At 38.9% G+C, this 13,509-nt stretch overlaps 1 protein-coding gene across 1 annotated transcript in view; it reads right to left on the reverse strand.

Annotated features, from left to right (window-relative positions):
• The window catches only part of MROH2B (maestro heat like repeat family member 2B), an 89,135-nt gene that overhangs the window by 19,347 nt on the left and 56,279 nt on the right, over nt 1–13,509 (reverse strand). Inside the window, exons 22-29 of the mRNA XM_056112021.1 lie at nt 12,063–12,089; nt 10,636–10,755; nt 10,359–10,438; nt 7,702–7,837; nt 7,513–7,608; nt 7,152–7,241; nt 6,695–6,815; nt 459–556 (exon numbers count right to left, since the gene is read on the reverse strand). Of these exons, the coding sequence (XP_055967996.1) occupies nt 459–556; nt 6,695–6,815; nt 7,152–7,241; nt 7,513–7,608; nt 7,702–7,837; nt 10,359–10,438; nt 10,636–10,755; nt 12,063–12,089 (768 nt within the window). The remainder of the gene's footprint in view (nt 1–458; nt 557–6,694; nt 6,816–7,151; nt 7,242–7,512; nt 7,609–7,701; nt 7,838–10,358; nt 10,439–10,635; nt 10,756–12,062; nt 12,090–13,509) is intronic.

Raw genomic sequence — 13,509 nt, forward strand, 5'->3', positions numbered from 1 at the left:
GGGTATATATCCATTAGCAAGGCAGCTACACAGAAGGTCATGCCCATATATGGTTAGGAAGGTTTGTTTTCACATATCATGCATTACAAGGTTTATGTGTATCTCGTACCAGACACGAGGTGATTACACAAAGGGCCATGTCCATATGATTTACCAGACACGAGGTAGATACACAAAGGGCCATGTCCATATGATTCATAAAATGTATATGCATCACATACCAGATACGAGATAGTTACTTCTTGTTATTACTGACAGCCATGACAGATGTTCTCTCAGAATAACCATACATCAAGATAACCAAACATAGCACTGGCTTTTCCTATTTCAGGTCACGTAGGTCAAGACGACCATGCATAGCACAGGCACTTAGGCCTTGGTCAGTTAAAGGGCCAGCTTCCCACACAGATGCTTTATATGCTTTATATATTCAGAGGCCAGGCCTCTGAATCTTTTACCTTCGCTATTTTAGAAGAAATCTTCATATGGACCTGAGCGTCATCATTTTCCAGCCCATCCTGCAAAGTCTGTAGCCGTTCCACGTCTACGCAAATGCCTAAAATCCACAAAGGTAAACATGCAAGAGTTAAAAAATTTATGAATGATTGCAAAGACAGACTATATTTTGAAGTGACACTAATTCAGCTGCTTCTTGCTTTAAACAACCTAAAGGTTGTCTAATGGGATGGTGAGTATACAAGAAAACACATACTGAGTAGTTTCCACATGCCTGATTTATGCTAAATACTTAGTAGGCAGGGCTGGAGCGATAGCACAGCTGTAGGGCGCTTGCCTTACAAGCGGCCAAGATGGCCGACCCAAGTTTGATTCCTCCGCCCCTCTCGGAGAGCCTGGCAAGCTGCTGAGAGTATCTCGCCAGCACGGCAGAGCCTGGCAAGCCACCTGTGATGTATTCGATATGCCAAACACAGTAACAAAAAGTCTCATGATGGAGACGTTACTGGGCCCGCTCGAGCAAATCGATGAGCAACGGGAGGACAGTGACAGTGACAGTGTTCATATATCAACTGTCAATAAATTTCAGTGTTTATCTCAAGATTCTCAATTCTGTTCCACTTGTCTGTGAGTCTGTCTTTATTTCATACTACACAGCATTTGTTTTTTAAAATCACTATAGTTAGAGTACAATTCAAAGTCAGGAAAGGCAATACTTCCCATCTTAGTAGGCGATGATGCTATTTATTACTTAGAAAGATAGTCTGAGGTAGACTCTTCTATTATTGTACCTATTTTGTGGATGAGGAAACTGAGGTAGTCACATTGAAGTTATTTAAACATAGTCATGAGATAAATAGAAAGAAAGACCTAAAATTTGAACCATGAAAGTCTTTCTTGCCACTCACTCTTCCACTCCACTCCTCTGCATTCTTCCGCCTAAAGGAGGGTCATTAAACTGGCATCAATATTCAGGCTCTTCCTCCTCTGCTTACTCCCATTTCTGTTGCAATTAGTTCTACAGTGAGTATTACTGGCATAAATGGAAAAGTGATTCTTGTAATAAAAGTTTTCATCAGCAACTGTGTGATTATTGTCAATTTGTAAATGAAAACGCTAAGCTTAGGTATATAGTGAACAGATGGGAACCTTCCAAAAGTGAGGACTAAGCAGGGGGTGTAAAAAATTGAGCAAAGAGGATCAAAAGGGACAAACTTACATTTACAAGATAATGAAGTAGTGGGGATGTCATGTGACTGTAGTAAATAGCATAGACATATTTGACAATTAGAAAGAAAATGTTACAAACTTAATCACAAGAATTGCAACTATCTCCTTTTGGGTGTTGTGGTTTGAAAAGGAGGCATTGAGTGGCAATCATGTTTGGTCTATAGTCTACTTTCAGCATGCTTCTCCCATCCTGGGAGGATCCTCCCAACACCCTTTTTTGGTGCTCCCTTCTTTATCTGAGCTGCCTTTTCCCCTAGCAGGTGTGGCTGTCCTCCAAGCCATGGAGCAAAATTCCTGGTACTAATCTCAGTCATTCTTGGGTGTTAGTCTCCTATTTTGTTACTTTATGTTCCCCAGATGAATGCAATCTTTCTATGTCTATCCCTCCCTGCCACAGAGGCAGGATGGGATGGGGGGGATGAGGAGTGGTAGGGATACTGGGATCCATGGTGGTGGGAAATGGGCACTGGTGGAGGAATGGGTATTTGATCATTTTATAATTGAAACCCAAGCACAAAATTTGTAAGTCTACAACTGTACCTCATGGTGTCTCACTAATAAAAATTCTAAAAAAAATTACTGCTATTCCAAACTAATAAAAAAAATAATTGCAACTATATGTGGTGAAGGATGTCAACAAGACTTATTGTAAAAGGGTTGAGGGGAGAACACTAAGATTCACTGTAATTATTTCATAATATATAAAAGTATTAAATTATTATGTTGTATTCCTAAATGCAACATGTTATACGTTGATTATATATTAATAAAATACATAAGCAGCAAAAATTATGTATAGCAAGTAACAGTATCAAACTAATTATTTGTATGTAGTTGGTATTTAATTTTTCATATCTATAAATATTTAATCAATTACAAAAGAGTCAAGTTAATAGTAAAGCTTTCAGATATCTTTTTAACAATGAGAGTAACTGAGTACCTGAAATTTTTCTTTCAGGGTAACTAATTAAGCTGAAGGAAGGCTGTGTAAAATAATAGTAGAATTTAAATTTCTTTCTATGAGGTTCCCTTTTGGCACATTTCCTCTCTTAGTAGAATAATTCCTTTGTTCTAACTTAGCTCAATTTTTTACTCGCTTGATAAACACATTTCTAATGAACTTGTTTTCCCTAACACATGAATTCTGGATATTAGTCCTTTATCTCATGCATTGTGTACAAATATTTTATCCCATTCAGGAGAGATTCTTTATTTTAACCCAAGTTTCTTTCTCAATGCAAAACTTTTAAAATTTTTATATTTGTTTTGTTTTGGGGCCTGAACACCCAACTGTGCTCAGGGTTTACCTCTGGCTTTGGGTTCAGATGAGGTTTGGAGGACCATATACAGTGTTGGGTATTGACCCCAGGTGGGTTGTATGCAAGGCAAGCACCTTACCAGCTGTTCTATCTCTCCAGAACTTTAATTTGATGTAGTATCTTTGTGCATTTTTGTTTTCTTTGCTTATGTGATCAAATAGTTTACCTCTGTGGCCCATTTCTTGAAGAGTGCTACTATGTTTTCTTCAATGTATTTTATAGATTCTGATCTCGTCTTGAGAGCTTTAAGTCACTTTGAGGGACTGGAGAGATAGTACAAAGGGTAGGGTGTTTGCCTTGCACGCAGCCGACCCGGGTTCCATTCCCAGCATCCCATATGGTCCCCTGAGCACCGCCAGGAGAAACTCCTGAGTGCAGAGCCAGGAGTAACCCCTGTGCATCGCCAGGTGTGACCCAAAAAGCAAAAAAAAAAAAAAAGTCACTTTGAGTAAACTTTTGCGAATGGCATGAGATGAAGTTCCAGTTTTGTTTTCTCACACATGACTATATAGTTTCCCCAACACCATTTGTTGAAGATACGTTTTTGTGCTCCACTTTCTGTATTTAGCTCCTTTGTTCATCTATCCAGCTGGAGCGATAGCACAGTGGGTAGGGGGTTTGCCTTGCATGTGGCTGACCTGGGAGACCCGGGTTCGATTCCTCTGCCCCTCTTGGAGAGCCTGGCATGCTACCGAGAGTGTCTTGCCCACATAGCAAAACCCTGGCAAGCCAGTAGTGACATATTTGATATGCCAAACACAGTAACAAGTCTCACAATGGAGACATTACTGGGCCCGCTCGAGCAAATCGATGAGCAACGGGAGGACAGTGACAGTGACAGTGACAGTGTTCATATATCAACTGTCAATAAATTTCAGTGTTTATCTCAAGATTCTCAATTCTGTTCCACTTGTCTGTGAGTCGGTCTTTATTTCATACTACACAGCATTTGTTTTTTAAAATCACTATAGTTAGAGTACAATTCAAAGTCAGGAAAGGCATTACTTCCCATCTTATTTTTTTCTCTCAGTGTTACTTTGGCTGTTTGGGAAGTTTTATGTTTCAGTACAAATTTTAGTAGTTTACTCCAAAGTCTTGAAAAATATCATTGCATTGAAATTTTAATAGGAATTGCATTAAATCTGCATAATTCCTTGGGTATAAGGGTCATCTTTACAATGTTTATGCATCCAATCCAATAACATGGAATATATTTTTATTTCCTGGTGTGCTTTTCTGTTTCTTCCTTGTTCAACCATCATGGAAATCAGTTTGCATATTTCTCAGAAATAAATTAAGAACTCCCTCTGACCCAGAGATACCACTTTTTGTCACTTACCCCCATATGTCATTTGATATGATATATATGATATATGCACACTATGTTAATTGCGGTGGTTAGTACAATAGTTCAATAGCCAGGATATGTAAACAACCCAAATATCCAATGTGGTTAAATGGATCAAGTAGTTGTGGTATATATACAAAAAATCAAACAAAACAAACTGTCCTCCTGTTGCTTGAGCGGGCCCAGTAATGTCTCCTTTGGGAGACTTCTTGTTACTGTGTTTGGCGTATTGAATACTCTCGGTAGCTTGCCGGGCTCTCTGAGAGGGGCAGAGGAATCAAACCTGGCTCGGCCGGGCTGGCTGCATGCAAGGCAAACGCCCTACCGCTGTGCTATTGCTCCAGCCCGTGGTGTATATACACACTGAAATATTATGCAGATATAAGAAAATAAGAAATTATGTACTGGTATCAATGTGGATGAATTTGGAAGGTATCATCTTAAGTGAAATAGTTTAGAAGGAGGACAAATACCAACAATTCACCTATTTGTGGAATATAGAAAGTCAAAAGGCTGGAGCGATATTACAACGGGTAAGGCGTTTGCCTTGCTCGCGGCCGACATGGCCAACCCAGGTTCGATTCCTCTGCCCCTCTCGGAGAGCCCAGCAAGCTACTGAGAGTATCTCGCCTGCACGGCAAAGCCTGGCAAGCTACCTGTGACGTATTTAATATGCCAAAAACAGTAACAACAAGTCTCACAATTTGTTGTGAGACGTTACTGGTGCCCGCTTGAGCAAATTGATGAACAATGGGAAGACAGTGCTACAGTGCAGTGCTACAGAAAGTCAAAACAAGAGAAGAGACAGTATGTAACAATGACAATACCTGGGCACTGGAATACAAAATCAGAGAATACAAGTCAGTTACCAGTGGTGGGGGGAAGAAGGGAAAGAACACCAGCTTAGAAAAGATGTAAGAATAGTGGTGGGTGGTAGCAGCTGCTTTGGTAGTGGTATGATAATTTTGTATATTAATACCTTAAACTTTAATGCTATTGTAACTATCTAAACTACAGTAAATAGAAATAATTAATAAATTTCTTTCTTAATGAAGAATATGGCATTATAAGATTATATAAGTTTCAGGCATGTACCAATAAAAATAAAAATGTGTACAATTCACATTAAGCTCAATACTAAAAGTCTATTTCTATTTTTTTATCATACAATCGACGCCTTTTATCTGACTTATGATGTGCTTACCTCCCTTCCCTTCTGGTAACCACTCATTGGTCATACTTATTCAATAAGCTTTTAGCTTATTTTTGCTTTATTTAGTTCATGGATTTGTTTAGGATCTCTATATGCAATGTACGAGTGAAATCACATGTCAACATATTTTTCTTATTTCTATCATCTGTGAATTGTAATATGTCTGTGGCCCAAGTGTCATCACAGAGTTTGACACCTGCTAAGGCAATCAATAACCTTTTTCTAAGTACTTGACAGAATGAAGAGCTGAATATAAACACAAAATGGTACAATATAGAGCTGAACAGAGACACAGTGTCTCCGTGTGACCCATCGTGAGTGGAACATGTATAAGGCAGGACTGACCTCACTGAAGCACATATTGATTTCACCTAGAAAGGAAGCCCTATTAACAGATTTCAACCAGAGATCGAGATATTAAAATTCTTTCATTTTACAGACACCGTCAGTTCATTTCACATGTACTCAGGTGCAGTCAGAGGCCCTGCTACCCAAGCCAGAAAAACTGTGCCAAGGAGGTGATTCAGAGGGCTGGAATTCAAGGAGCTGTGGGTTTGATCTCCAGTAGAGTGTGGCCCTCATCAGCTCTGAGCACCATGTAGTCTCTGAGGACCCCTAGGTATAGCCCCCTAACAAAAAAAAACTACAAAGGAAATAAGCAGGACCACTATTTACTCACAAAGTTATCTCTGTAAGATAAGATTACATTGCTGTTACTTATCTTCATAGTAATAGTGCAATTTACTTCAGAACAAAACCATGTAATTGAGGAAAGATTTGCTAATATGCCCAATTGGCTAACAATTTAATTAGAACCCCTTAATTATCTATTTTATGACACTTTGGTGTTATTATCTCCATTTTTAAACAACATAAAACAAATGCTGAGGAAAATGTAACTTGTTTAGGAGAGACACATTTTTTTACAATTTAAAAATATTTGAACTCAGAAATGGGAGTCTAAGGGAGAGATGGGGTGGGGAGGAAAGAGAGAGAGAGAGAGAGAGAGAGAGAGAGAGAGAGAGAGAGAGAGAGAGAGAGAGAGAGACGCACCAGAAAGACAGACAAATGTATACAGATAAAAACGGAAAACAAAAGAAAGTAATCAATTTTCCATCTTCCCCTCACCTTTTATTTTGAACAGACCAACAGTGGAGCTGGTGGCTGCCCGACGGATGGTGGATAGGGTGTCGCAGGAGTGAGGAACCAGGACGCCAAGGATTGAGGCGATTTTAAATTTCTGTGGTGCCTGCAGGACAAACCTCAGGATGGGTAAGGGGTGACATCCCAACATATTCCCAACACTGAATAATAAGTCCTTCGTAAGGACCTGTAGGTCCTTAGGATTAACTGGAACCTTGAAGTTTTTAAGGACAGTGGGAAAGGAAGGAAGCAAAGACCATTGGCTGAATTCCAGGGTGGTTGATGTATTTGGAGGTGGGAGAGCCATTACCCAAGTGCTTCTCTAGAAAACACCTTGTGCCAAATCAGAAATCCTTCATATAGGAAGTTTGGGTTTCAGAAGCTTCCACAAGAAACCATTGTTGTTATCAAACATTGCAATTTGTTGTAGAGCATCCCTTACCTTGACGTTATCCATCAACACTACTGCAGCTATCTGGAAGGCTCTTTCTCTTTCCCATTCTTTGTTTGAAACAAGCCACATTCGGAGAAGCTATTAAGTCAAAGAACAAAGGTCCTTTCCTTAGAGTTCTAGTTATTCATTCTCATTCTCTCATTCTTGCTCAGACTATTCTCAACAAGTACTGACTTCTATTCAGGTGGGAGGGTGCTCTCTTCCCACCAGCCTGTTTAAGAAGGTCTAGCTGCCAATTATGGGGAAGGTTGGTCAGTGAGGGTCTCCCCATGAAGAGAATGAGGTAGGGATTCTTTGAGGGGTACAGATCAGAGAATGTGGGAATCCGTGTCCACGGAACTCTACTAACATTAAACATTTCTTCACAGTCTTCTCCTTTCTCATTTTCCCATATCATGGTTTTAATCAGTTTTCCTAGGGCATCCATGGATCGTTGGTAGAGAAACTGAAACCAGAGGTGAGTGTGAGTGTCAACTGAGTGGAGAGAGTCAAGTCCCTCTGGAGTAGCTTGTCCTACTCCAGCTTCACCCCTGCATACTTTAATGTGCTCCTTGTCCTGGTCTGTCTGACCATCATCTATCAGTTTTTCAAGAGGTGGAAGGGGCAGCAGTCTCCGGATACTTTCTTCAAGAATGTTAAGCTGGTCATTTAGTGACAATGTCGGTTTCAGTGTGCTGAAATGAGAAACGTGTGGAGGAAAGAGTATTATGATAGAGTGCACACACCCAGTAGAGTTCCTGAAGACTGTAAAACACATCTGTCAGTTAGTTTCATCTTTCTAACATGCCAGGATGTTGAGGGAAGGTGGTGACAGGAGTGGAATTACTGGGAATTTAGATCCAGATAGTACTGGTAAGCAGAATCAAGAAACTCAAGTTCTAATCGCTTTGGATTAGAGTGATTCTAAAATTTCAATCTTTCATCTTCTCACCACGAACAACTAAATACTTTTCCACATAATGAAAAGAAGTTTTCCCTTTCCTTCCCCTTCCCTCCCCTCCCTTTCTCCCCTCCACTCCCCTCCCCTCCTCTCTTCTCTTCTTTTCTCCTTTCCTCTGTTCTCCTCACCCTCTCTCCCTCCTCTACAGATACCAAGAAGATCTTACTTATGAGAAAGAAACTGTTTACATGAAAGTTATCAAATATATGTAAGACAACACAATATCACTTGTCAGTTACAAGATTAGCAACAGCATTTTTCTAAAAAAAAAAAATGACCCTGTCAGGGTGTGGTAAAATTGAAGTAGAAATCAGTACTTGCTGTGGACAACTCTGTAAAATGGTAAAAGAATTAAAAGATGCTGCAAAGTTTTATCTTTATTGTCTGCTACCATAGATTATGTTGAGGTATAATTTACGAACAAAAACAAGCAAGTATTTATTACAGAGATAGTACAGTAAGGAAGGCTCACACCTTGCATTTGACTGACCTGGGCTTGATCCCCAGAATCACACATGATTCCCCAAACCTGCAAGGAGTGATCCCTGAGTGCAGTGCCAGGAGTAAGCTATGAGCACTAGCAGGTATGGCCCCATAAACAAATAAAATAAAATACACAAATTAAATGTGTTATGTCTAAAATCCAACTTTATAATCAATTATCTGTGCAATCTTATTACCGCCAGTATACTGGTGGCATTACTATAATATCCACCAGTCCTACAAGCTTTAGATATATACCCAAAATAATTGAAAGCAGGGTATGGGTAAACATCAGTACATCTGTATTTGTAAATAAATAATAAATAAAGACCCTCCCGTTGATCGTCGATTTGCTCGAGTGGGCCCAGTAACGTCTCCATTGGAGACTTTGTTGTTACTGTGTCTGGCATATCGAATACTCTCGGTAGCTTGCCGGGCTCTCCGAGAGGGGCGGAGGAATCGAACTCGGGTCGGCCATGTTGGCCGCTTGTAAGGTGAACGCCCTACCGCTGTGCTAAGCAGCATTATTTACCATTATTTACAACCTTGTCCATTTTTGATGGATGAATGGGTGAATAAAATTTAGTATAAGTATACAGAATGGAATACTTTTTAGTGTTAATAATAAATGGAATTATGATACACATTATAATATTGGTTATTATATTATATTATTTCCTAAGTGAAACAAGTCATAAAAAGACACTGCATAATTACACTTTATACATAGAGTACCTAACCTATAAAATTTATAGAGCGAGAGAATGGAATAGCTGTTGTCAAAAATGGTGGAATGAAGAAATGAAACATTATTCTATGGCACAGAGTTTTAATTCTGCAGATTGGCTACATAACAATTTGAATGTATTAACATGATGTAACTAAAACACTTAAGAATAGCTGCAATGGTATTTTTTATTTAGTTTGCTGGTTGGATCACACCCAGCAGTGCCCAGAGCTTTGTGCTCAGGGGTCAATCCTAGCAGTGCTCAGGGGACCACATGCAGTTTCGGGGATTGAACCTGGGTCAGCAGCATACAAGGCAAGCAACTTAACCCCAGTACTCTGGCCAAAGATATTGCAGTTTATGTTTTGTGCATTTTGCTACAAAGTACAAAAAAAAGAAAAAATTCAAACACTTTTCTGAAGATTTGTTAATAACATGGGACTAAATAGAAGTAAAAAAAGTCAGATAAAAATCACGTGCAGAGAAGAAACTTAATCCTGCAATTAAAATGGAGAACTAGAAGCAATAACTTGAAAGAAACATATCAAAACGTAGGAAATAGGAAGAGGAAGATTTATTTTTAAAAACTGTCTTTCTGCATTTCCAAGTTTTGGAAACTATTGGTTTTTATCTCTCTTTCTTCGAGGGGAAAATTTTAGTTTAAAATTTGCTTAAAATTATTTCCTTCAGGTTTAATGAGTCTAACCAAGGGAAATGTGATTATGACTTTTATAAGTTTTTAATGGGAAGATTAAAATTTCTCCACAGGCTAAGACCTAGAAAGAATATTTTTTGTTGCACAAAAATTTCAGTCCTTGTAGAGCAAGATAGGTGACTTCTTGAAGTAGCTCCTTGGTGAGTCATCAACAATCAGCCTGTTAGTTTCTGTAACTCTGGAAAGAGAGAAAGTCCCTCTTTGCAGTAACATGTTGATGCACTGTTTATTTGGGGAAGCTACATTTACCCTGATGGATAAATCAGTTACCATAAGGAGGATGTGGGGAAGGAAATATTTTCTTAATGAGATCAACAAACAATGTGCTACCTGAGGTATCGGAGGGCAATTAAGGCTTTCCATCGAACGGGAGTAGCTAAGGAATCCAAGGGCTCGTCCCTGATGAAGTCCTGCAACACAGACATGCAGTGAAGTAGGGAACTTCCAGGGAGGTGCAGTCACCATCTATCAAACAGTGGCATGACCTTGATCAGAAAAAGAGCAGCGATCTGTTGTCAGGGCAGGTAGATTTCCCATTCCCCAAAAAGACAGCTTTGAACTCTTCAAATGAACTTCACAGGGTCTTGCCATGGTCTTGCACACTTACCAGCATGTAACTGAGTAACACCTCCTTGGAGGAAAACTTGAATGTCTGATCCTCAGCATCTTGGACAGCAATGCCAATCTCTGTGATGCTTCGTGTGAAACTCATTTGCAGATCCATGTCCTAAAGCAAAATGATTCATGGTGCAAGGCCGGGCCTTCATATCTACCTCTGTAAACATTTCACTAACGTTGAAAAATGCATCCCCAAAGGAGATGTGAATCTTTACTTTGCGTGTCATGTCACCAAGGACCTAAGTTTTAGCTATATTCAGGAGAAGGAAGGTCAGCCTCCTCTGTTCTGTGTCCCATCCTCCTGATGGTGTGGTTTTCAAACTTTTTTGGGGTATAAACCATAAATAGAAAACAGTTTACAATTCCAGGGAGTTCCTAGAGATGCGTGTACAGCAAACACACACACACACAGAGTAATATATATATATATATATAATTGAAAAAAAATTTTAATGACATTTACTTGCTGAATACTATGTATTGACAGATTGTCTTTTATTTTATTACCAAAGCAACATTCCTATTTGTTATATATAAGCTCTATTAAATTGATTTCATGTTCTATTAGTGGATTACACCCAACGTTTTAAGAACACTGCTATGGTTTACAACCCAATTTCCAAACAACCTTAACTAAATATAGCTCCCAGATTTGCCTTATGTTATACCAAGAATTGCTTCAGAAATGTATTAATTTGTTATTTATTTTCCTCTGGAATTGAGCCAAGAGTACACCTACACTTAAACATATTTTTAATTTAAATTTTATTTTATTTTTTTATTAAATCATTGTGAAATACATAGTCACAAGGTTGTTCATGGTTGGGTTTTGGTTAGGCAAGTTTCAATACCCATCCCTTCACCAGTGTACATTTACCACTACCAATGTCCCCAGTTTTCCTTATTTCAACCTCCATGCCCTCACCCCCAGTCTGCCTCTGTGGCAAGCACTCTCTCTCTCTCTCTCTCTCTCTCTCTCTCTCTCTCTCTCATCTCTCTTCCTCTCTTCTTTTTGGCATTATGATTTCAGCAAAAAGGTACTGAAAGGCTATCATGGATATTTATTTAACTCCTTTCAGCACTCACTTGTCCAGAGCAATAATTTTCAACTATAATTTTTATAATGGTCCCATTTCTTTCCTAACAGTCCTCTCCCACCAACTTGTGGGAAGCTTCCAACCATGGGCCAATCCTTCTGGTCGTTGTTTCTACTGTCCTTGGGTAATAGTCTCATACTGTGCTTTTTATAGCCCACAAATGAGTGCAATCATTCTGTGTCTGTTCCTCTCCTTCTAATACATTTCACTCAGCATATTTTCTATGAAGGACATTTACACCTAATGTATATTCAGGGGAATCATGATTTGTATTAAATATATGTATGCAAAATATATATATATATAAATGTAGATATACCTTGTTTATCACAGACATGCCCAGAACCTAAAAGATCAAAGGCAAAAGCAGAATAAAACAGAAATTAGAAATGTTCTTCACTCCCAAGAACCCATCAAATGGAAAGGACATCAGGGAAATAGGACTTTCATTCTTGCCATGGGCTGGGGACTGTTCACCCCCTTTCCCATTTTTAACATGAAACCTTGTACTTTGGAAGATTGTTCCCCACCAGTTGAGTCTTGACTAAGCTACAGAATGTGTCATAAAAACACAAGACTTTGGGTTTTCAGGTTTTAAAATCACTTTAAAGAGGATCTACCAGAACATGGAAAGGAAAAGAGGTTCTAAGAAGAGACTCTTCGGAGAAAGAAGAATTAAGAAGAGTTGTGCAATGAAAGTTAATATGATAGTTGACTTTGGAACTGAGTGTTAAGGTAGTTCTCCTATAATGTTTGTGTTAAAAATGCAAATGTGCAAGAGTCTGTATGAGCACTAAACTGTACTAATTGAAAGGAATAAAAAAGATACTCAAAGTACATGTACACGGAAATGTGTCAGTCATCTGCTACCTATTTCAGTTTACTGTGGGTATAGATCACTCCCATCCAAATCTGGTATTAAAATTCTCTACTTTAACACCTTCACATAGTTAAAATGGCTATATGAAACAGTTTAATAGTTAATTATGTTTCAATTAAAAAAAATCTCTTCACTGGATATAAAAAAAATATAGCAAGGAAATAACAAATGCCCAAAGGTAACAGAAAGAGAACTGGTTTTTAATAGGAGGTTTACTGTAGTAGGGGGAGGTAAGGGAGTGAAATAGGGCCAGAGGAAGGTTTGGCTCTGAGACAATGGTGGAGGAGAGGAGATACTTGTCGAGGCTGTGGTCTGGTGCTAGAGTGTTTCATGCACGAAATCCTACTGTTAGTAGTATTTTGAACCATGATTCCTGAAATAAAATTAAACAAACAAAATGCTCTCTACTGGATTTCAGATATCTTCCTTCCCACCATCATTTCATAATACAACTTTCATAACTGACTCAGGTGTCTTTAAAGGAAAAGTGTCATAAATATTTGTAGCACATATGGTTTCATAAGAGTTGCTTTTAAAAATTAGCTTTCTCTTTTAAATATGTTTTGCTGGAGTTTTTGGAGTGTTCTGTTATAATCCCCTTCCTGCATAACCCCTGTGGCTTTCCTTGAACCATTTTGCACATATGACGTATTACAGTATAGTATATACTATATACTCTCAATTGTATTAGCACTGTAGCACTGCCCTCTCATTGTTCATCTATTTGCTCGAGCGGGCCCAGTAACATCTCCATTGTGAGACTTGTTACTGTGTTTGGCATATCGAATACATCACGGGTAGCTTGCTAGGCTTTGCTGTGTGGGCAAAATATTCTCGGTAGCTTGCTGGGCTTTTTGAGAGGGGCGGAGGAAGGAACCCGGCTCAG

Source organism: Sorex fumeus, unplaced genomic scaffold (genome assembly GCF_029834395.1).
Source record: "Sorex fumeus unplaced genomic scaffold, SorFum_2.1 ptg000015l, whole genome shotgun sequence".
Classification (NCBI taxonomy): Eukaryota; Metazoa; Chordata; class Mammalia; order Eulipotyphla; family Soricidae; genus Sorex; species Sorex fumeus.